This window comes from Coturnix japonica, chromosome 7 (assembly GCF_054131305.1).
Source record: "Coturnix japonica strain WE chromosome 7, WE-NBRP24, whole genome shotgun sequence".
Taxonomy (NCBI): Eukaryota; Metazoa; Chordata; class Aves; order Galliformes; family Phasianidae; genus Coturnix; species Coturnix japonica.
In genome coordinates, this window is record NC_140669.1 from 13,807,598 (window position 1) to 13,831,973 (window position 24,376).

Genomic DNA, 24,376 nt, shown 5'->3' on the forward strand with positions numbered 1-24,376 from the left:
GGACACAGAGCTGCAAAAACCATTCCCTCCATTTGTTAAAAGCCAATCCATAATAAAAAGAAGTCTGAAGAAATGCTCTGTGCTTGATTCTCATTCCCAGCACTCTTGAATTTTCCGTTCTTCAAGAGCATGATAGGGGGACATAAATCAGTAGTCTCAATGCTTCAATCCCTGAACTTAACAGAAGAGATGGAAACCATCTGCCTTCTAATTTGCCTCTGTTCTAAGAAAGTGATTCCCACATTTATCAATATTTCATCTAGCTATTTTTTGGCACCAACATTTTTCATATCACTTGGAAGTAAAAAGGGCGACTTAAGATGGGAGGGGAGAACATAAATATACTCCCCACACAAAAGAAAAGAAAACACTGATGTCAGATTTCACAGTGGGACACTTCCTTTGCAAGATTATTCATTGTATTTAATAGTTTTCCCTCACAGTATGACTTTAAGTCATTTTTTCATTTTTAGCAAACAGAGAAAACAAAAGCAATGCAGGCTCCTTTGGATGCATAAGAAAGCTCATAATTTAGTAGTTCTTCAGTGTTAGCTCTGGCAGAGATATAGCAGTATCAAACCACTCTTTAAAAAAATATCAGCATATGCTTCTAAAGCTACTTGGGAAAACCTGCTCTCCTCCTCTCAGTAAAACATAGATAACTGCACCTGGCCTAACAAAGTGACAACAGCCTATCATAAGAGGCAGCAGTCACCTCGGTACAAGGGAGGAGAGGGAAAAATTCCCCCTACTAAACTACCAAGTGAGCTGCAAAACTCAAGCAAACTCCAGACAAGACAGAGATAAAAATTAAACTCCTTCAAACTATTTCCTACACTGATAACTGCATTTTCAGAATCACAGCGTAACATTCATTTCTTGTTAGTTAGGGAAGTATTTTTATTTGATTTGGAAGATAAGTATGATATTTTCTGCATTGTCACCTCTACCTTTATAAGAAATCTACTTGAATTTCTTCATTAAGGAGCCTATTTTTGGTTAAAAGAAAGAAATATTTGCATTTAATGTAAGTTGATTCAATGCACTAAGGATTACTCCAAACTAAAAGTCATGACATTCTACAGAGAAGTGACAAACCTTGAAACACTCGTACTGCAATGTGCTCATCATGCTCAGCTTTCCAGTACATTCTTCCAAAACCCAAAAGATACAGGAGACACCTTCAGTGAATTACACTGACAGTGGAAATATCTGTATGTGTGTAAGTAATCTATCAAAATAAGAACTGTGACAGGAAGCCTTGCTGGCTTGGAGTGTGTCAGAAAGCATAGTCAAAGCCCAGCTGCGCACACTGTGACAACATTTGTTAAGACAGCCTAGGAAATTCTGTGAATCTAGCTGTATATGAAATTAACATTCAGGTTATTTCTGACACTGCTCATTGGATTTCACAGCAGATTACAGGTGTGTTTATATGACTCAATGTGTGTTTTTTTCACAGACAAGAGTTCACTCACAGAGAGCCAACCTAACATTAAGCAAGCAGTGGTACAAGCTCCAGAGAGTGAAAACCTGAGTTCTACATCTTTTGATTCCAGTCCAAAATATAACACTCCTTTCATGTTCAAAGAGAAATTACCCAGAAATTAAAGAATCAAATTAATGCAGAAGTTATATAAAGCAGACAAAGTTCAGATGCAACCATGTTCCTCCTATAAAAAAGACTTCCAAGATGTGCTGCAGTCTGGAAGATCACACTAAGTTCACTGCCTTTAACAATGTATGTTCTTCCATGATCTTTAAAGTAAAGAACACTGGACTGTTACATTCTAGGCAGATATTTTACAGCTACCATGTAGAATTTTCAGAACTTGCAACTTTTATCCCACAGGATATTAATTGTAGATTCAGAGATGTAGGTTAATATGATTTCTGTGAAAAATCAGTTGATGGAAATTGCCTATTAGATTGCAGGAAACAAACAACAACAGCCCTAACAAAACAAATACAAACTCAAGCAAAAAGTACCAATGATTACTGAGATTCAGCAAAGTTCAGAACCAGGCTAATAGAAACAGCTTCATAAACTTTAAGGAGAAAGAGCTGTTCAAATTCATAACCTGTTAACAAGGAACCCACGCAGATAGAGAGTCTGTCAGTTTGGGGTGATCCTGTAAGAGGTCTTTATTTCACCCATGGATTCTGTATACGCAGATGAAAAAAGCAAAACCGATAAACTGATAACATAATGGCAGAATTCCAGAAATGCTACCTGGAAGGGATCTCTATGCACCCTAATCCCATATCCTTCTTCAAGCAATACACCAGATGTTACACCTACTTGAAGGTTCAATACCAGATGCCACAAGATTTCTGGGTAACTTTGCTGTTCCACCTTTCTCCCATTCAAGTAGTTACAGGCTGGATGGAGCTTTGGGCAGTGTGATCTAGAATGGGTCTAGACTCAGATGGCCTTTTAGATTTCTTCCAGTCCAAACAATTCTGGGACTCGATGCATCCTTCCCCTGAACCATCTCTACTTTTTTGATGCCTTGCCAAGATGAGGCCCAAAACCTGGATGTGGCATTCCAGCGTATTCTTCCCAGTGCCAAGCTGAGTCAAATAATAGCTGCCCTCAAATCTGGTCAGGCATTTTGCACTTTTGTCATACATCACATGATTTCTTTTGACTCAGCCATCAGATTTCTCAAGGTCCCTGTAGACTGGAACAATATCATAGGACACACAGTTTCTCAGTTCAGAGGAGTATTTTGTCACAGCATCTGCTCTGTGGTTAATGACGCTGAATGACATTGGAAGCAGTATTTCCAACAGATTCCATTTCTGTTACTATAACCACCCTTCATCCTAAAATATGTATAGTATGTTTGATAACATTTCTCCATCTACTGAAATTCTCTGCTGTACAGATGTAAGACAACTCTGAAGAAAGAATGTATATTACATCACTGAACATCTTCCACCTCACTAGGAGACTGTGCATAGTGAAATCTCTTTGGAAAGAAGAGTGAAACTGACAAGTAAATATTTGATTTCCTAAACGTTTTACATAAAACGATATGGTATAAACCAATATTTTTCAGTAAAGGAAGTATTTAGTTGGAAATAATATTTTTCTTCAACATTTTTTGAAGATAAATGTCTTCTCCTTTCATGCCTGTGAGTTCCAGTCTTCTATGTCAGGGTAAGAGTTTTTTCTCCTAAGGCAGGGAGTGAGAAAGGGAAAAGAATTTATTAAGTATTATCTGTTCTTTTGCCATTCAGAAAGGCAATAATTAAAAGAAAGATAAAGCACAAAATATGTGGAAACAACTTCTGTTATAAAACACAAGCAGAACGTTCTGCAGAAACATCTATTTTGAAATGAATTATTTCCCAAGTTCATTGTCATCATCACTTCTTAGATACTCAGTTTTATAAATTTACAGGACATTTTTACTAGTCTGTTTCATTAAACAAAACAAAATTTAACTAGAATAGCATGTTTAAAGTTAGTTTATTCATGTCAAGACACTACACTTTCACCATTATTTGTTTTTCTTCTCTCTGCATCTCAACACTGTTGGGATATGACTTTCTTTAAAAAACAGATCTTGAGTCAACATACTGAAAATTAGTGTCATGCAAATATGCATTCAAGTCAGTTTAAAGGTGAAGCTTTGAGCCAACTAATCAATTTTTGTAAAAAAGTAATAATAATTCATTCTCCTCACTGTAGCCAAAAACCTTCCCTAGGTAATTCCCTCTAACTCTAAAAGTAAATGGATTCAATAAGTAAACAAAGTTTGCATTTCAAACGACCCATGTTCTTAGATAGAAACAGGTTAGCGATCAGATCCAGATTGAGTGCAACTCTGTCAACATCATATGGTTTCAAATACTTTAGTAAGAACAGTCACGGTAGTGATAAGCAACAGCTATCTATCCAAAACAAGAAGCTATTCAGAGCTAAAGAAGAATTATCCAGACCCAACAATGCAGCTATTACTTAAAGCTTTGTGCTTATTTTCAGAGTAGACAGAAAGAGAAGAAAAAGGGAAGGTAGAACACCAGAATATTTGTAATGTGAAGCAGGTTTTTACAACCAAGAGCATGGCCCTTCTTCTCAAAGAAGAAAAGCATCAATAATGAAAAATGGCGATGCTTAGTGAATTTCCCAATGGACATAGAATGATCAGAACAGCAGGCAGTGTGGATAAGTAAATTTATCGTGCCACACTCACTCCAAGACCACTTGTAATTAAGTGGTTCAATTACATCTTCTTATCAGCGTAAAGACAGACATGAGGGAAAGTACATATCCTAATCCCAAGCTAGCATAAAGTTGTATTTGCTTCAGTATAGGTAGGTGTATGCACAGGAGGTTGTTCTTTCTATTTATTTTCCAAAAACAGTTGAATGCAGTTTTTAACATCTTCAACAGACAAAAATGAGTGGAAAGGATATGTAAAAATGCAGAAAGCAGAAGCTAAAATGAAGCAGTAGTTCATCAAGCCAGTCATTAATCCAAGCTCTTGTTTTCCCCACCACTTTTCCCCTCCAAATCTATCTACTGGGGAAAAACACTAAACAAGCAATGGCTAGCATCCTTGCTGGAAGACTGCTGAAGACCTCTATGGAGTTTGGTTGCAATAGTATTCCTACTGCTTTACGCCTCTGTTTGAACAAAGTCACTATGGAAACAGGTCTGTGATGACCTGCAAGTTATCAGGACTTTTCTGTTTAGGTTCTTTTCTTGAATTTTCAACAAAGCCATTCACTGAACTTTAACTAATCCAGGGTTCCTTTAAGGGTGTTTGGGTTTGGCTTTTATTTATTTATTTATTGATTGATTCATATGACACTACCCCATCTCCTGCAAAAGGTTCTCTCCCCTACCAATGCCAACTGACAAGTTTTGTCTGTCTCACCTTTACAGTTCTTAGCTCAAAAACATTATGGCTGTATTTACTGCTAGACTCTATAATATATTTTTGCCTCTTGTCCCTCCTTGTGATGTACCATTCAATTGTTCAACAGCAACATTTCCATTTTGCTTTTAACTGCTAAGAATCTGCCTGCATCTACATCATATGTGCCTGTAAGTTCCCTCAGGAGAATTCTTAGGTTAAAAGTATAAAGGGTTACATCTTCGTAATACCAACATTTTATCTTTTCCAGATGCACACAGAATCCCAAATCTTGTGTTTACAAATTCCAAATATTAGAATACTTTTGGAGGAGAACAAAAGGGGAGCTGTGAAGCTTCAGGGTCACTTTATTTAAATGAAAGAAGACAAACTCAGCTCTGCCGTTACTGCACTCAGCTCTGCAGTACAGACAAGAGGCATAGTAGTGTTTCTGCAAACTAAGAAATTGCTAGAGCTTCTGCAGTAGTAACCAAAGCACTTGCTATAATATTCCGCCTAAATAGATATGAGCCAAATGTTATTTGGTCTGAGAGTTTTTGTAATGCAAGGTTAGTAGAGACATCCTATGTAAGTGAAGTTTATGATACTTTCCAGTGTGTGGAGGAGGAATAGGCTTATCAACTTGTGTGGGAGTTATAAAACAGTTCTATTTTATTAGCTTGCTACCTTTCATCTTCTGGATTTGTTGAGGAAGCAGAAGATAAGTTGACATCATGTCCCAAGCCACACTGTGGCTATCAGAGATTCCAAGGAGAGTTGGTATAAATATCAAAGCAATTGTGATCAACTATCCAAACAAGCTCCACAATGAAGAAATAATCAAAACCCTCATTTGACTTCCACTGGTACAAATCAACTGGATGTATAATGATGTTTTAAAAAATAAACCAGGAAGAAAGCACAAAATGCAAACATTCCTTTCTGTGTCTTTTAACTATACTATTTCTGGACTTTCATTAAACAAGCTGATGCAGCAGCACAGTTCACAAGCAGTTCTCACCAGGTTTCAGTTACTATTTTGTACAGAAAAAAAAAGAGCTCTTCAAAATCTCACAAGAAACCACTTCATTTCTTTCATGCTGCCACTACTGCAAACTAAAGTTTCCATGCTACCATCATAATACAGCACCTAGTAATTTCTGTGAGGTGTAAAACATGACAGGTGGATATAATCGATTCTAAGGGATATTCTTCCCAATCCTTACATAACTTACTTTAGCTTGCTGAGAAACAAGTTTGAGATATAGCCACAGAAAGGCTCATATACCTAAACAAGCCTTAGACGTGCTTCAAATCCTTCAGTCCAAAGAGGTAATAAAGTTCACATCTTTTTCCATACATCTGACCATGAGATAGCAGTCTTCTTTCCCATTTCCATACCTGTTTTAGCCCAAATTCAAGCTGTGACTTAGCCTTTTCACTACACAACTTCACATTATTGTTTCTTGCCATCATAAATAATAAACACACTGCTAACTTTCAGAGACTTAAAAGTTGGGATATAAAATGAAATCCTAGCATGCCAACTTAGTTTCTTGCCCCAGACCATCATTTGCTGGGTAGCACTAGGGCACTTCTAGGAACCCTACACATAAGGTCACTAGTGACTTCAATCTCCTTTTGCTCAGTTGGCAAAGAAGTAGAGCAAGCAGTCAGCTGTGCCTCTGGACTGAAGCAGTCCTACACCCAAATGTGCATTCTTGCAGCCAAAATGGATTAACTTCCCTGTGTAGGTATACTACTACTTCATTCTGTTTTTCACTCATATTTGTATCTCTCTACTCAAAGATGGATTTTAGCTCCACTTTTGCCCCACATACTTTTCATAGATAGCAGACAAACAAACAAACAAAAATATGTAAAACAATACTAAGCAGCAAGAGGCTGAAATAACCAGACACACAAAAATCACGGGTACAAAATAAACAGTGAATATATTTAGGTTAGAAGTCAAATGATATTAGTGAATTTCCCAATGGACATAGAATGATCAGAACAGCAGGCAGTGTGGATAAGTAAATGTAACATGCCATACTCACTCCAAGACCACTTGCAATCAAGTGGTTCAATTACATCTTCTTATCAAAGTAAAGACAGACATGAGGGAAAGTACATATCCAAATCCCAAGCTAGCATAAAGTTGTATTTGCTTCAGTATATGTGTCTCATGTGTATGGGAAAAAAAGCAACTCCCAACTAAAGAAAGAAGCCTAACTCCAATTAAAGAAGTATGAAGAGGCTGTATGACAAAGCTACCGAAAAAAAAGGCTAGACAGGTGCTCCATGACCCATGGCTAGGTCTCATTCCCCGCAAGGATAGGACCAGAACTGGATACCTCTGTGCATCATGTTATCCTTTCATTATGTTGTATGTTTTCCTCTGAAATTACTGGAAGTTGTGTTTGTATTTGTGAGGGCAGATCTGAGCAATCTGCCTCCAGACTCACTCCACTGAATAAACTTCCCTTCCTCCCTCTGCCCACAACTTCATGAATTAAGCCAGGAACAGAAATATGTATTTCAGCTTAGTTTAAGAAAACTAAGCTAAGTTGCTCACCTCCCCTATCCAAACATCTATAGAAATTAATCTATTTCCAAGACATTTCTTCTCCCATGGAAGACACTAGCCAGTGACACTGATACATATTTTCTCTAGTTTGGATTACAAAGTAGAATTAGTATGGAGAGAAAAACTTTGTTGCTACTGTACTCTTCATGCTGCTGTTGGTCCTCAGAAGACAACTGAAGTGATGAAATGAACTTGGAACACTCTTTTCCCTGTGAGCTTTCTCACTGAAAACTTTAGTGATCCTTCCACTAGAGGTTGTTCACCAGAGAGTTGTCATTAATTACGGCATGGGAACATTTGGCCAGATGCACCCCATACACAAATCACACAATTAGTTTAGAGCCATGGCACAATGAGTTGGCTTTCTCCTGTTGTGTCTGGTATGCATCATTTCAAATTCCTACAGCATTTTTACTAGCTTGGTTTTAGTTGGAAGCAGGTAGGACTCTGCAGTGAAGCTGAAAAGGGTCAAGGCATAAACTGAAATTAGGTGAAGTGGTTCTGTGGAGCACTTCCACAACCATTGGCCTCTTACTACTAGAGCGCACACTAGCAACCTTAAGGCCACATCAAATTTAAACCAACCATTAAATCTGTGCCTAAATGGAAGTCTCAGTTTCATGGGATAGAAGAAAATTAATTTGGTGATTAGGAGAAAAACAGAGTTAAAGCCTTACTGGCACAAGAAAGTAGTAGAACCAGCTGCCAGTTGTCTTGGAATGAGGAGGCACATAGCAATAAGAACCACATTTTCTCTTCAAAATCTCAGCCTCAGAGAACATTATGAGCAAGTTTTCTCTAACGTCATAGATTTATAGCATGGTCTGGCTCTGAACCACTGCAATTTCAGAGCTTCCTTAGAACAAAAACTGTTATTAAAGTTTGAAATACTAGACAAAACTTCTTGTCCTGTAGCAGTTTATCATCTCCCTCTCTTCTAGTGCTAAAAGTCCAACAGTGCAATGGTCTCCCTACCTTGTATGTTTAAACATGTGCAATAACCTTTCCAAGCTACAGAATTCACCTTTCAAAGAAACACATTCTGTGCAATCCATGAGGGGCACATTTGGTCCCTTGGTCAGAAAAATGTATCATTTAATTCCACTTTCACCTCTTCTCCCATCAAAAGAGATCAACAAATGAGAAAGGAGGAAAGCTATTGTGCCCAGATGTGTTCTTAGGTAGAATCAAATATTTATGTGTAAAAAGTGTGAAATAATAATGCAGGGAAGGTGGAAGGGCAAAAATATCTAAGAAATTTTCCATCTTACTCCATATATGTCACAATGCATCAAACATATGGATGCTGTTGTTTGCACAGAATGCAATTCATCTAGATGTACTTGAACTAATTTTGAAAGGAGTTAGTGATGGTGAAACAGCACAGCCAGCCCACAAAAACAAAAAGACCCAAACCCTGTAAGCTAATTTTCCATATATTAGGGTAGGGACTTCCCACTGAATCCTGCTCCCCTCCCTTCACAGAAGGACAGCAATATTCTTGGAGTGAAAGAGCTCAGAACCAAAGGAGGAAGTGAATCGTGACATTCCCAGTCTTCCATCTGATTCTTCTGCCCAAAAGTCTTCACTTTATGTATTGGTATGTGAAAGAAGTCTCCTCTTTTAGGAAGAGGAAATTAGAGGTTAATCTGTGCTTTAACAATATAAATAAGAAACTGCTTCACAAACCACTTCAGTCTCATGACTTAAATGGAACCAGCTGTACATGCAGTCATCATACAAACGAAACAGTGTTGTCACTAAAAAGAAGCAATTTCTTAGCAACACAAAAACGTGGATAGGACACTACAATGGTGTCAAAAATTCTAGGAAGAATGGTCAGAAGTTCCATCAGAAGTTCCAACCCACTGCATATTGTAAGCAATTAAATTCAGCTCTATCTCTCTAAATACATATATATTCTCACACCTATATTGAAATCATTGCTGCCTGAGTGAAGCACAAAATTCAGAAAGACAGTTCCTAAACTGTTATGTCTGAACAGTTTCTAACAGCTGTGCACTGACCGACTCAAATCTCTGAATTAAGTCCTGTGAAATCCAGTATTTGCCCCAAGAAACATGTCTGGGATTATCCTATAGATTCCACATGCACTGGATACGTGTAGCTTCAAAAGACAGCTCCCTGCTGACTGAAGGAGAAGCAGGTATTATGGAGCTTTTAAGTCTCTGGTAGCAATATAAATATCATATCCTTTTACTGTATTACTCTATAGACTCCAATAAATCTGCAGAATTCAGCTTACCACAAGGCTACTGTTTTTCAGGGAGACTGACCCACTGGCTGGTATTTATTTGCTGAGACAAGCTCCATAAAAATAGAGAAAAATCCATACTATTCCCCCTCACAACCACAAAGATGACAACTTGTTGCCAATCGGCCTGCCAGGAAACCAGCTGGAAACAATATCACTACCACAATCTATAGGCATCCCTCCAATGCGCTAATCCAATCACAGTTCAATAACTGCCAGCATCACTAAGACTTGGAAAGGATGAAGCTGTGGTAAGAAGGCACATTCAAGATCAGTCCCCAGGGCCTAATTAGTTCTTTCTCTCCTTTGTTTTCTTCCTATTTTTCCTTTAGAAAACATCCAGGATTAGAATTTTTCTTCCAGTGTCTGGGTCAAAATATAGCAATTGCAAGAAACCTGAAGTGCAGGCAAGGCCTTCCAGCTTATTTGACGCACACATACATAATGGAAAATGTCACTGCATCATTGAACCAAAAAGTCCTCTCACACATGAACCAGAAAAAGGCAGAAGCTTATGCCTTGAAACTGGAGTTTTTTGGATAATCCCTTAAAAGGGCATTGAAATAGTCTGATAATTAAATGGGCCATGAAAATAATCTGTAGATTGGAAATAATATGTATTAAAAATATATAATTACTTAAATATTTATAATAACATCAACAAGAAAGTTCATTTTATGATGGTTACAAGCTTTCTTGTCACACAAGGCAGAGAGAGAGGCTATTAATTCCAGGATTTAATGTTATCTTGAAGAAAGGCATGCCAAGATTCAGGGTCTGGAAACAAGGTGCAGAAATCGAACTTGGAATGTGTATTTTCTTCTAAAGGTAACAAATCAGAGGGGAATAAAGAAGTGTTGTATGTGATTGCGTATGATTTTGGTCCCTTATCTTGCTCTCTCAAATAAATAACAGGTGTTTTGTGAAGGATATGTTTTAACAATAGAAGTTAGTTAGCACATTATGAGATCAATAAAAAGAGTCTGTCTCCCGAAAAGCAAGGAGTAAGAGCAGGGCAGCAAATGCCCCTAGATGAAAAAAGCAAAGAAATCATGAAGATGCAATTTCTATCAGCTCAGTACCTTTCTCCACTAAAAAAATTCAAAAGAAAAAAATCACCACACGGGAAGGAAGCTGTTCATTATCTTGGACCTAGCGCTTTGGGAGTAGTGACAAGGTCTTCCTCAGTGTTTTCACAGCAGCTGGTGTAACACAACTCAGAGTTAATCTCTGTACTACGTAACTGTAGAATGCAAAAGGGAACAGTCAGTCCTTGTTGTGAAATGAAGCTAACCAGAAACGTTCAAATGACTGCATCACGTCCTGACACTGAACCTTAAGTCTGGTTTTGTTTTCTGAAGTTGAGATAGAAAATTTGTCAAACAGTTTGCTAAGTCTTTGTATTTTTTGAGCATGCTCTTTTTTTTCAGTTTCCAGAGGTCTTTCTGTCTCCTATAAGCCTGGAAACTTTGCAGAACAGTTTTTCTATAAAGCAAGATTATGGTCTCACACATGAGAATGAAGAAGAGGGAATAACTTATTATACAGAAAGGGTGAGAAACAGGGAGCCCATGTAAAAGGTTTAAAAAGTGATTTAAAAATCATATCTATTTTTAAGGGTACAAACTTCAAACAGTAGCTAAAAATAGCTTTGTTCTCAGTGTGTGAGCACCTAAAGTCCTCCTTCTCTGTAAATGAGGTGGAAGAGCTATAGATAATAAGAAGTCAGAGTTTACCTCTGAAAATCATTCTTACATTGAATCTTCTCTTGTTGGAAAAAAAAATAAATCTAATTTTTTATTATTAATTACATTTTTAAAACTAATTAATCCAGCTCAACTGACAGAATTGATGTTATTGCAAGCCTGGGGAAAAAATCAGTGACTCACAAAGAACTAGGCTCAAAAACTGACTGAAAAGTATGTTGCACATTACAACTACAATAGTTGCAGAAATTCTGTATATGAAGCATACATTTTAAAGGTAAGGAGCTCAGATTTTGTTAAAAGTTCAACATTTATGTCTGTCAGAGTATTTAAAATTAATGTGTCTGCTTGTCCCACCTCATCCGTACGTTAAGGTAAATTTAGTCTAAGCCTATTAAGCATAATGCCTCTCACAGGTGTACCTCTCACAGTGGTACATTTATACAATGAACTCCTAAATCAGTTTTAGCTAGAGTAAAAAAATTTTGCATTCAGCCAGAGACTTGGAAGATTCCCTTTGCTTACCTTTATTTCAGGCCTTAAAGAAATACTTCTGAGCTTTTTCCTCTCTGATACTTCTCTGTAAAGCATTTTGAAATCCAGTGATGAAAGTAACAGGAACTACGTATTCAGCCATAACACTGGAAAAACATTCTAGTAGAAATCCTGCAAATAATCCTCATAAAGGGAGGTAGCTAACAGATAGGAGAAAAAAAAAAAAAAAAAAAAAAGAAGTAAATAAAAATGCTGTGGAAATTATCAATAGCTAAATATCAGACTAATGAAGTCAGGCTAAGTTAGCCACTTAAACATACAGTTCTGATTATAAAATAAAAAGGTGCCGTCAAAATAACGAGCAAAATCCTTCTGAAGCCTAATGCTAAGAAGAAATGCCTCGTCAAAGAGCTCCACAGAAGCCAGTGATTGCAAAAGTATCTGACAACCACTGAAATTCCATTTGATGAGAAATCATTCATAAGAATGGATACATCAGATACAGAACTGCAAGAAGTCTTCTATGTCATGAAATCCAATTCCTCCTTATGACAGGCAACTGTTTCACTTAACATCATTTCCCTTGCACATATTACAGTGAAACAATGCAGATTTTCACCACAGATGTGATACCATTCAACTTTGATGAAGAAACTGCTCTGGGTAGCTTCACTTTTTTTTTTCTTTTTTCTTTTTTTTCTTTTTCTTTTTTTTCCCCAGTAACTTCTAACGTACACAAGTCTTTCTCATTGCTTAGTTGCTCATGTGATGCGAAACTCCTGCAACTCATCAGCAGTCATCTCTACACATCACTACCCCAGGCTCTCACAGAGACAACATGCACATTTCCAGCAGCATTCCAGTGCAAGTAGACATGGAGTAGGCTTCAATCCAAGGCCCTCAGCACAGACATACAGCTAGATTTGAAGGAAGATTGGTCCAGCACACAGGTTAAGTAAAGGCTCAAACAGACAAGCTCTGCAGATTTTAGGTGAGACTATTTATAGAATGCAAAGTGACTGAAATAGCACGGGACTGGACATGGTCCAGAAAAAATGCATCCAGCACAAAGACAGTACATCATCTGCCTAGGTGTTATGGGTTAATATTAGCCATAACTAGCTAAACAGTATTAATCAACAGTAATTTGCTTGCACATCTTGCAATGCTGGAATGCACCAGTGAGAGCAGCTCTTCAAAGTGCATCAGTGGAGAATAAACTTTTCCTGCATTGCTCCTTGAAATGCGGGCACATGGTTTATGGAAGAAGGGCGATCTTCCAGTAACTGCACAGAAACTGATATAAACACACTTCAGCTCTTGTAAACGTGTCAACAGAGACCTCTCATATAAACTCAGAGTATCCTCCTTCACATTTTTTCTCTGTCTGAAAAGTTTACAGAACAGGGTTATCCTCTTCCTGGATGTTTTAAGAGCAGGAGTTTTGAATTTCATGAAAATCTGGGCTAAAATGTGTATAACTATGAAGACTTAATCATCACTGTTTATATGCAAAAGGGAATACATATAATTCCATTAGTCCCCAAAACTTCTCCATGCCTCTCAAGTTTAATAGATTACTTCCACTGTATTGCAACTCTTATAGCTGTCATCTATCACCAACACTTACAGAAATCTATCACAGCTTACAGAAATACTCATTCTTTGCCTACTTGATTGACAATACAGTATCAGTCAATGTTTTAAAAGCATTGACAGTCCTCCAGTGGAAAAGACACTTCTGATAATCTGAAGCACAGAAAGCTATGTGCTTCACCTGCTAGGGCATCAATGCATGGTGCTGATCTAAGGCTCACCAATCCAGCAGGCAGATACTCTAAGAAACTGAGCTAAAGAGTAATGTAGCAAGAAAGAAAAAAAAATACAAAAGGAACAGTCTAAAAAGTGAGAAGCTTCAGGGAGAGTATATGACTGTACTGCAGGGCAGGGGTCATCTCTTGGATAATGGATCACATGTAAAAACAGGGGAAATAGTAAAAAATGGCAAGTCTAATGTAAGCAGGAAATAAAGAAGGCTAAGAAAAAAAAATTAATGCCTGCAGAGGAAGATCACAGTTCTAGTAAACAGATTTTTAAACACATCAGCACCAGGAAACTGGCTAGGAAGCTGGTAGAGCCTCATCACAATAAATGTGTAAAGGGTCGATGGGGATGATAAAGCTGTAGTGGTGAAGCACAGTGAATTCTTTACTTCAGTCATCACTGCTGAAATCATTGGGGATATTTCCACAGCCACTGCACTCTTCATAGAAAGCCAGGCTGAGGAGATATGTCAATCTGAAATAAATTCAGGAAATGCTAGAACAAACAAGGAACTTAGATGTTAATAAGTCACCAAGACAGTACAGTATTCACACATGTTCTGAAAAAACTCCAGCGTGAACTTGCAGAACCACTAGCCAAGGTGTGTAAAACAGCATCACTGAGAGCCTCTGTACTGGAGGACTCAGGGTCCTGCCTGTGTAACTCCTCAGTACAGGAGGCACAGTAGAATGGACCCTGGGAACTACATGCTGGTGAGTCCAACCTCACTCATAGGAAGGGTGAACACTTCAGAAATAATAAGAAAACATATAATAGAACTTAACAGACTTAACAGAGGAATCAGCAATGCTGAAAACTAACCTCTCGTTGCAAAGAGTCAGACAGGAACAGACAAGAACAACAAAGAATAGGAAATAAAACAATCTGAACTTGATTGAAGTGCCAGAACATTTATTTCAGTGCCCTTTCTCATAACAGCACCTTTTATGTCTGTACACACAGTACAGACGTCCACAAGAAGTTGTACTTACCCAGGTAAAACAACATCTTAATTTAATTTTTAATTCATCACAAGCACTTTCTTTTTAGATTCATCCTGAAATGAATACCATCTTTGAAGGCAGCAAGTTATTTATACCTCATAAAAAAAAAATTTAATCAGTAAAGCTGTATTTCCTGTCTTGGAAGTGAAACATAAGGACAGAAGGAAGAAATACCTCACAAGACGTGCAATTACAGTGAACTTGTCTTCAAGACAATAAAGCCTTTGTTTTTAGGTTCAATGCATTTCCTCATTATCTCTAACTTCTACAGTTTTAAAAGAAAATATTTTTGTTTGATCCCTGGGGAAAAAAACCTGAGTGTACTACATAGGTCAAATATTAGGAAGGTCTAACAAAGATACCTCTTGTACCTCAATTTGATACATTCTGTCTCAAAACCTTAGGCTTGTAATAAAACTAGCTAGAAAGGAACAAACACTGGAAAGCTACATAGAGAATTCCATTCACCACAGAACAGATAATGGGCATGAAGGGACATGAAACACCATCAACGTTTTTCCCCACTATAATTTGGTAAGAAGTAGGCAATGTTACTACAGTTCTCTACACCAGTCTTCTTTAATATAGTACCTCCCACACGCACAAGAGTCTGCAGAGTGCCCGTACACTGATGAATTTCAAAGCAAGTTACCTGAGTTTTCAAGAAAGAATTTATATAGGTTAATTAGACCTAAATAAATAAAGCCAAGGAATGCTACTTTGAGAAAGAGCAGAACAGTATTTCCAGAGAGTACAACATAATGTCAAGTTCTAACACTTGTTTACACATTTATGTTTACTTCTGCCCCTTCAGACAAAGCAAAAAGGATAAAGTGATGAAGAGACTGCAGTTAGAGGATACTATATGAAGTCTAAGGTCAAAATCCAACATAGAGAAAGGTGAAAGGTCCACATTATTTTACCTGCATAATGATTTGAAACTCCTTGGCTTTCTGTTCTTGCTGTGGAGGCACGAGTTGTTAACACGTACAGCCTCATTTTCTGGAAATCAGTGTTGTTCAGTGAGGAAATGAGCTCCCATTCCTGCTCAGGCTAACCAGGAGTTTGTTCTCTGTACTTCCAAGTCCCCAGCTATCAATTAGAAATGCCTTGGAGAAGGAATATAACTCCCGAGTTGCACAGCAGATAAGAGCTAAATAGCCTGAGAGGACTGGATGGCTTACTGATCATCCATGATGAACTAAATACTGGCAAAAGCTGAGGTAAAATGGAGGAGCAATCCTTCAAGTGGCTAAGTTAGAAGTATTTGAAGTATCAGTTTATCAGTGAGTAGCCCAGGCTGACTTCAGCTCATGACTTGAGCAAAACTCCCCATCAGTTGCAACAAAAGTCCAACAGGTTGAAGCTGAGGCAAAATGGCGTCTGCTTCTGCACCCAGCCCAGGCCAGTCATGTCAGCAGGGCCAGACCTGTTCTCGCCATCTCATCCACCTCTCAGCTTGTAGGGATCCTCTCACTGGACACTCATGGCCACCTTTTATTCACCTCTCTCACACACACCTCATACCAGGCATGTGGCAGGGCAGAGGATGTGACTGCTCCAAGCTGCTTCCGGATGGTTCTGGCGGGCTCTGGTACCAGTGGTTCAGTGTGGAAAAGGCGCACCAGAGCCCAACTGTGGTGCCAAAATGGCTGCCAGTACAAGGGTGGTCATGCAGCAGTTACCCACAGAGGGCATGGAGTCTCCAGCCTTCTGCAGTGCTTTGCACTGTATTGGTTGACAAATAATAACAAATCAAATGTATAATTCCCTGCTTCAAGCCCTTTTTTTTGCCAGCAACCCAGAGGTGGCTTGAAAGGAATTCCCCATTAAGAAAGCAACACACAGTTCATGCATGTCCCTGACCAGCATCGAGGGAATAGCAGAATACAAATCCCGTGGCTCCCTGGGTATAATGGCTCTTGAATATCAAAAACCAGCAGCCCTCCCCCATTCAGGTGTGTTCAGTTTGCACAGGAGTGTAGATATTTTCACAGCAACATGAAAAATTTCTTTACTGAAGAGGAAGAGGCAAATAAGTAGGAAGAAGAAAGGGAACTGAAGAAGAAACAAAGCATCTTTCACCACTCCCATCTGTGAGAAAGATGCATCCAGGCATGCACAGACACACAGGCCAGGATCTCTTCCTGAAAACTGCCTGATGCATACTAGGCTGTTTGCTTGCCTGTTAATGATATGAGTTCAGTCATCAGCAACTGCCTCCAGCTGGCTTTAAGTAATGCCACAACATTCCTCACAGCCACCCAAACCATTACTTTTCTATTTTCTGCCATGTGGGGTCATTACACCCCCTCTGGAAGGCTCAGAGGTATGATACCACCGCAGGCATCTTTAGAGAGAGCCTGACAATGGTTTATTATGAGGCTTGTTGTAACATCCTTTCAATATCCTTAAGGTCCAGTGATTTAGAGAAGAGAGCCTTTTGTGTCCGCTGTCAGTTCCAGGAAGCTCCTGTCACTGGCATGGAGACTGCATATGGAAAAGAGCTGCTAAATAGACCAGTTAAAAGAAGATAGGTCCAGTCTCACCCCCACCTTACTGAAAACTATGAATGCTGCAGCTCTATTGAGGTCAGAGGGACTGCACCGTGCTGGGGCTGGGGGTGAGACACCCCTGCACCAGCTGCTACATTTCAAAGCAAGGGCTCCTTCAGCTACGGTCACACAGGCCCTGCAGGAGATGAATCCCCTGAGCCTCCACAGCCAGAACAGCAGTGCTTCAAAGAAGGCAGCATGTACACAAGCAGATCCCAGTGATATAACCCACAACAAGGACTAAATTTGGACTGCACAAAACAGAAAGAAAGGGTTTATCACCCCCAGAGCTGGCTGGACTTGAATTAGTGATGTGGAGACCAAGCAACACGTTTAGATGAGAATTACTGAATTATTTACGTAATATATTCCTGGTCTTCCACAAGAGGAAGGGGAAGATTATGACCTTAAAAAGGATCCAGAGGAAATAACGTAAGTAATGCAAGCCCTATTTTTTTTTCTTCCCTCCTTCGAATTCCTTTTTCCTGTATGTTTTAAACACAGTCTGACAGTTGCTCCTGTTCTGTCTTTTTGACACTATCAGTAGTGTAAGGCCATACAGACAGTGCATCCCTGACCTGCACTTTGTGATTACTTCCAGAACATGCCTTTTCATTTGTTCTCCTCACATGCAGGCTGTTAATTCATGATCAATAGAGATGGTCAGTGATTTTTATTATTTACATTACACTAATTCCAAATACGTGGTATAAAAGGAAAAAAACAACAACAAAAAAGAAACCACCTTTACTTCAGCATTTAACAAACCACTTACATCATTGCAAGGAATTCATGGAATTACGCTGATGAAATTGTTCTTCTCACAATTAAACAGTGCAGAAAACATGATTACACAACTACATTCCTTTCACGGTGTGTTATTGAAGTTAGGCATCCTGTTATGTTTTGTGCTGCACATTTATGTAGTAATGGAGTTAATGAAATTCTGACTGTCACTTAGTAGAAATGGAGAACCTCATGTCCCATGCTGTTTATCTATCTGCTAATGTTTTGCATCCTGAGTACTCATCAATTCATAGCACTTAAGAGAGCAATGTCACCTTGAAATATAGTACAACTCCTTGATCAAACAAAAGAGCTAATTGTTTCAGCTCCTGTGGCTTATGCTGCTTTCAAAACCCAACTTTTCTAAGACTTAGAAAGAAACAGAAAACTCGCAATACTGCTGGGCAGATAACAACAGCAAACACAAAACAGGGATCCTTTCACTCTTTGGGATATTTAAGAAAGGGACTAGGCCAGACCAAGCACCAACATGTGCCTCTTGTCAGACACACAAATCCTCATCTTATTTGTGAGAGTATTTGCAACTTACTCAGTCCTTGGTCTCCCCATTATGAACTCATCCCTTAATATTCAGGTTAATGATGAGAACTGTGATTTCTGCTACTTGGTTACTTTCCCATTGGAATCTGGGTTACACCAAAGATAAAGATACATGAAGAGCCTTGGGGATGAAGCTGCAGCCTTGTGGTCAGACTGACCTCCACTACAAAGTTTTGGTGTCACTCTGGTCACACCTTTCTCTTCAAATGTCAGATATCATACTGTTTCTCTGCAGCTTACAGGAGAGCTGAGAACACCGGAGGACAATTCAGAGTGACAATCTTGATCTATTGTGCTACAATTACGAATTAATAGTAGTGGCTGTGCAGAAACAGCATGCAGTATCATATGCTTCCCTCAACCAGGAGGCTGTGACTTCAGGCCATTTGGGGTATCCCAGCATTTCAGCTTCTCTTCTTTCTCCCACGGGCTGTATATTCTACTATTTAAATCCTTCCTAGATGAAGCAAATAACTGAGAACGTCCCTCTCTGAGGATTCTGAATCCTGTGGCACATCAGCTGCATCACACTGGCCCTAGAAATGCCTTTAGCATGAGGAGCGTTGTGCATACAAACAGTACTTCAGGCTAAAGAATAAATATGCCATAAGCTGGACATGTTTTTGGCACATGAGTAAATTTAATCCAATTACGGCAGAGGTGATGAGGTCAAGCTGACTCTCAGCAAAGAATCACCAGCATGACAGTCCTCTGAACAAGACACTGCAGCTCGCTGGACTGACTGAGAGAGCTGACACACTGTAGTGAAATTTAGCAATGCTCAACTCATTATAACAAAGATAAGTGCCAAGAAGCTGCTTTGTACCAGCAAGCAGAAGAGGAAAGGGATTCAGCAAGAACACACTTTGTAAAGCACGCTGTAATCCTAAGCACTTAATTGCCTTTGGCAAGAGCTGCATCCCGTTGCTCTCTCAGAAGTCGTTTTATCTGCAACTCGATGCTCACAGCTACAGCAATGAATGGAGTGGGGGAGGAGGGGGAACTGAGAAAATAATGAGAGAACTACATCTATCAGTCCTTGGTGAACTACCCAAGCAAAAATACATAAGATACCAATACGTTCAAAGCTTAATCTACGCATCAATGACTCTGGAGAACTCCCATAGCAGCAAATCAAGAACATCTTGCATCCAGGCTGACTAATCACCTAGAGAATAGGGAAAAATTGTTGTGTAGTTAGACACCTGTATTTAGATTTAGTGTTTATGTAGGAGTGGCCTTGTTTTCAGACATTCCAAATGAAGCCCTGTATGTCAAAGCAAACTTGCAAATAGTCAAAATTTGTTTCTTTTTATAATGCAGCATACACAAATATTTTACAATATATTAACCTCAGCTCATTGTTCCCCCATAAATAGAAGACTTGAAGGTAAACAATGCACAGAACCTCTTTAATTAAATACTGAGTTTGGGGGAGGAGTTTCTGCAGACCCTTTTAAATTTTAAAGCCTGCCAACTGGATGAACAAAAGGTAGATTAGGCTCACATGATAAATCCCAGTAAACCTGAAAAGCCTTTGTTAATAAGTCACTAAAGGATTTTTTTTTCCTTAGGTTTTCTCCTCACCAGAAGAGAGAGTTAAGATTATTTTAGTGTGTTTAGTTTCCATCAGCATTAAAGGGGTATATGCTTCATGGAGCTCTAATCTCCTCATTTGTATAGAGCTCAATTCTCCTTTCATTCCTCCTGAAGTACTGTTTCTAGCTTTTATATAGGGAGCAGCTGCTGAAACTCGGGAGGAAAAAAAAAACATTTATGAAATTAGTTGACTCCCAGGAAAATTAAAGTAGTATTCTAATCAGCTTTCTGTTCCCAGTCCTTTAACAGCAGCAACAACAGAGACTCAGGGGCATTTTCACCTCATTTTGGTATTTCTTTCATGTAGGAGGTTCCAATGATCCTTTCAAGTTTCCATTCATAAGTTAGTGTTCAGTAGCTTGTTCACAGAGCCAAATGACATGTTAGCTCGGCAATTTGAACACATTTCTGTTTGAAGAGAAGCTTAATGTAGACATTAGTGGAGAAAAGACCTTGCTATAGCACATTCAACAGACCCATTACAACTGCCCAGGAAAGACCCAGACTTTAACAAAATCCAAACTGTCATCACAGACAATATAGATATTTATCAGAGGGACGGCTTTAAATAAGGAAGTCTAGAGTGCATCCCTCCTGGATCTATCTGGTTTCACCAATGAATCCTCTTCAACACTGTAAAGCAACATAATCATGTCTCTTCTCTGTCACGCAGTGCTAAAGTCTGAAAAGCACATGTAATCCTAATGTACATCATGGCAGTGTTTCCATCAGTGAGAGGGATTAGGGCAGCTGTGCAATGCTTGCTAAGATCCCATCTGCAACACTGGATGCCACTGTAGTGATTCAGGCTCAGAAATGGATCGTAAATAGATAAAAAATAAGAAGCAATGTCTGCTGCAGCAGGTGTAGCAACACCTTGCTGGAACGACCAGAGAAAGAACATCCTGCTTTCTGGTTAGAAATGAGTAATATCACCGTAAAAGTCAGCAGAAGATATTAACCAGCCATAGAAGAATTATTACCTTTGTTAACAACCTCCTAACTCATACCTCTGGAGTACAGTTATGGGAAACTATTGAGTAAAGCTCTAAGCAGGGCAAAATCAAATGACTGCAGCATGTTTTAGTATGAATTTGGCATGCCTTTATGAAAGAGATGAAACTTTTTGCCAAATAGGGATGAAATGGTGCAAAATCTCTTCCAGACTATGTTCAAATCTGAATCTAGCCTCCACAGGGGAGTCAAACAGCCACAGACTGTGGCTCCCAATTCTTCAGAGGTCTAACCAGAACCTTCAGTCGCTTCCCTCCATGTCTGTCCCAAACAGAGATTCTGAGTACATGCACTTTCCAGGTTTAGACATCCACAACTTTAAGGCACAGCATTTGGAGCTGCTCTAAACTTTATTTACAACTGCATTTTGTTTTAGGAGGGCTCTGAAAGTAATTTACAACTGTTGGTTTATAGTTTAATACAGTGCGTTTGGCCTGCATAAGGACATTGCTATCAATTTTGATTGACTGTAAAAATAGCACCATTGCCCAGAGAAAGTGCTAAGGATCTTAGAGGAGATAGACAGAACAGAATAACAGATAAAAAATGTTGAAAAATCACTCTGAAATTTAGCTTAAGCCAAATACAGTATGTAATCATTGCTTATTTCAGACTTAGTAAACTCACTTTCAGCACTACAGAAGCAAACCAAAATTACTTCACTGATTTATTTCCTTCATCCTCCTTTGCACGTAGCAAAGCAACTGAAGTTGCGGAGAGATGCTTGCAACAGCACAGTATCAGGTTTCTAACTTCCTTTGCAGCAACCTTTTAAGATTTTCCTACAAGACCAATAAAATTGGGTCCGTGATATTAACTAGTGTGAGCCTCCCACATTTTTACCAAGTTCTAGAAGAGATGGATGTTAAAGCAGTCGCTTTCTTTCTGTCCATGTCTCTCTGAGGTTAAATATTATTAACATATCACACACATTGTATATGCTGCTGATCCTGCTGCTTCTCCTACAACTAACAAAATCACTCTAGTTACTGTTGAAGTTAAAGCACTTGTCCTGTAGGGCTGCAATGCAAAGTGCTAAGGATGAGTGCAACCTAGATACGGAAATGCATTATAGAGAGCACTGTGTAACAGAACTACAGTGCAGATAGCTGCCATCCTGTCCCATTATGCAAGAATCACATCATGAAGAGCCAGAAAGGCTATGGATACATGACAGGTAAAAATGAACTATTTGTGCCATTTGACAGTCATTAATATATGTTAATTCTGGCTCCTAAAGTGCCCTCTTAGAGCCTAGATATAGGAACATCTCAGCAAAGTGAAGTTGCATAGGAATACATATGCCATATTTGGCAAATAATAGTGCAAGTTATTGGGAAAAAATAAAGACGTGTGAAGGAAATAGGTGGAGGGAGGTAGTCCCTCAGTTTGGGATTTAAAATGTGAGAGTAGTAACTTGTTCCCAATAGCTTCACTGATAAAAAAAAAGGTATTTCCAGCTCTCCTGTGAGTAAGGGCATCATTCTGGAAAGTTTCAACAGGGAACACACCTTCTGCATGTCATGCAACTCCTTGCTTATCCTGCAAAGGGCTCAGCACTTGGAAACAGAAGTAGGATGTGTGGTTCAGCTATTTGCTTTAATCCTTTCAGCCATTCCCTTTGTAGAGAGCATAACTGTGGATTCAAAACACTTTAGATTCTGCTTCCCAGCTCTGGGGAAGTATCCTCACCGGCTTTCTCTGCAGAAAGCTGGGCTAGGGCTCAAAAGCGTCCTTAAGCTGCAAGGGAAGGGAAGGGAAAGATTCTGCCTGTCTGTCCCTGACCCCCAGCCCCTGCCATGTCACTCCCTCCCGTGGCACAGGGAGCTGTGCCAGCCCAATGTCCAGATGTGCACAGACAGGAAAGAAGATTACATGGCAAAGCATTTATTTTTAAGGCAAAGCAATCCCCAAAAGCACATTGCTCCAACGCGTGAAGGCAGTGCACAGAGGAGTGGTTTTACCTCCCACTCCCCCCCAAGTTAATGATTTTAAGCATTCATCTCCTTCTCTCATCCTTCCATGTTATATTTCAGCAGTGCCAACCAGCCTTTATCCTTTGCCTACACACCGAGTGAGTTGCGTGACACGGCACCAGCTGCTCTGCAAATAGCATAAGTTTAAAACAACAACACGTTTGGTCTGAGCCACCAGACCTGGATGCTCAGCCGAAGAACTGCTGCGCGTGACTCTAAGCTCGTTTTTGGAAGGCTCTAAATTCAAACACAAGAGTCGTCCTTCTCAACCTCGCCTAGAAACGCCTGTCCTTAGCAGTCCTTTCCTACCTGCCCACGGAGCAACGCTAGAATTGCAACAAGCCACGAGTAAGAGATGACAAGTACTCCCAAGTACTCACCCCGCGGTCCCCTCGCTCTCGGCTCAGCGCACTCCGGGAGCGGAGCTGGAGGTGAGCGCTTCTCCTCGCCGCAGCCCCGCGGACGCTCCTGTAGGGCACTGTTCGGCAGCGGGTCCGACAAAGCTGCAGGGAACTCCCGCCTCCGACGCTCCAAGCCCGGCATGTGCCCGCAGCCCCGTCTCTGGGCTGGCTGCCTGCAGCCCCGTCCCTCCGGAGCGGCAGGTTCTCCTCCTCCTTCCCCGCCTCCTCCAGCCCCGGGCGGCTTTCGCACCAGGATGCCCGGCACCCCCCTCCTCCCGGTCTTCCCCCGGCGGCACTCTCTCTTTGCTCCCCACCTGCCGCCGCCGCCGCCGCCGGTGTAAACTCGGAGCGCTCGGAGGAGGGGGGGAAGCGGTGCCCGGCGGCGATACCGGCTGTGGTTCCGCCGTTCCCTTTAACTCTTTCCCTGCCCCGCCGGAGCCCCGGTGGGGAAGCTGTAGAGGGATGAGCATATGGCAGGCGTAGGGATCTGCTCTGATGGGTATGAAGGGCTGAATGGGATCTAAGTGGTGTGTTTGCAGGTGCGAGCCTATGGGTATGGATGGAATGCGGAGAGGCTTGTGCAGCCCATCACCCACTGCCCCATCAGTGCAGTGAGGGACTCTGCCTCCCCCGCCTCATCCCAGGGCCTGGCTCAGGCTCATGGATCCCTGCCCTGGGATGTCCAGACCCGGGGCAGAGGATTTAGTTTGGTAAACCTG

The 24,376-nt window shown here is 40.1% G+C and overlaps 1 protein-coding gene across 2 annotated transcripts in view; it reads right to left on the reverse strand.

Moving 5' to 3' along the window:
• MYLK (myosin light chain kinase) overlaps positions 1–24,083 on the reverse strand; it is a 170,986-nt gene extending 146,903 nt beyond the window's left edge. Inside the window, exons 1-2 of one of the 2 annotated variants that reach the window (XM_085552314.1) lie at positions 23,637–23,856; positions 11,968–12,137 (exon numbers count right to left, since the gene is read on the reverse strand). Coding sequence is in view for 1 of the 2 variants with exons in the window: in XM_015868725.3 (XP_015724211.2) it covers positions 23,637–23,799 (163 nt within the window). In the remaining variant the exon portion in view is untranslated. Of the gene's footprint in view, positions 1–11,967; positions 12,138–23,636 lie in introns of both variants that reach the window. The other variant, XM_015868725.3, reaches the window with a different exon arrangement.
• Between the last annotated feature and the right edge of the window lie 293 nt (positions 24,084–24,376).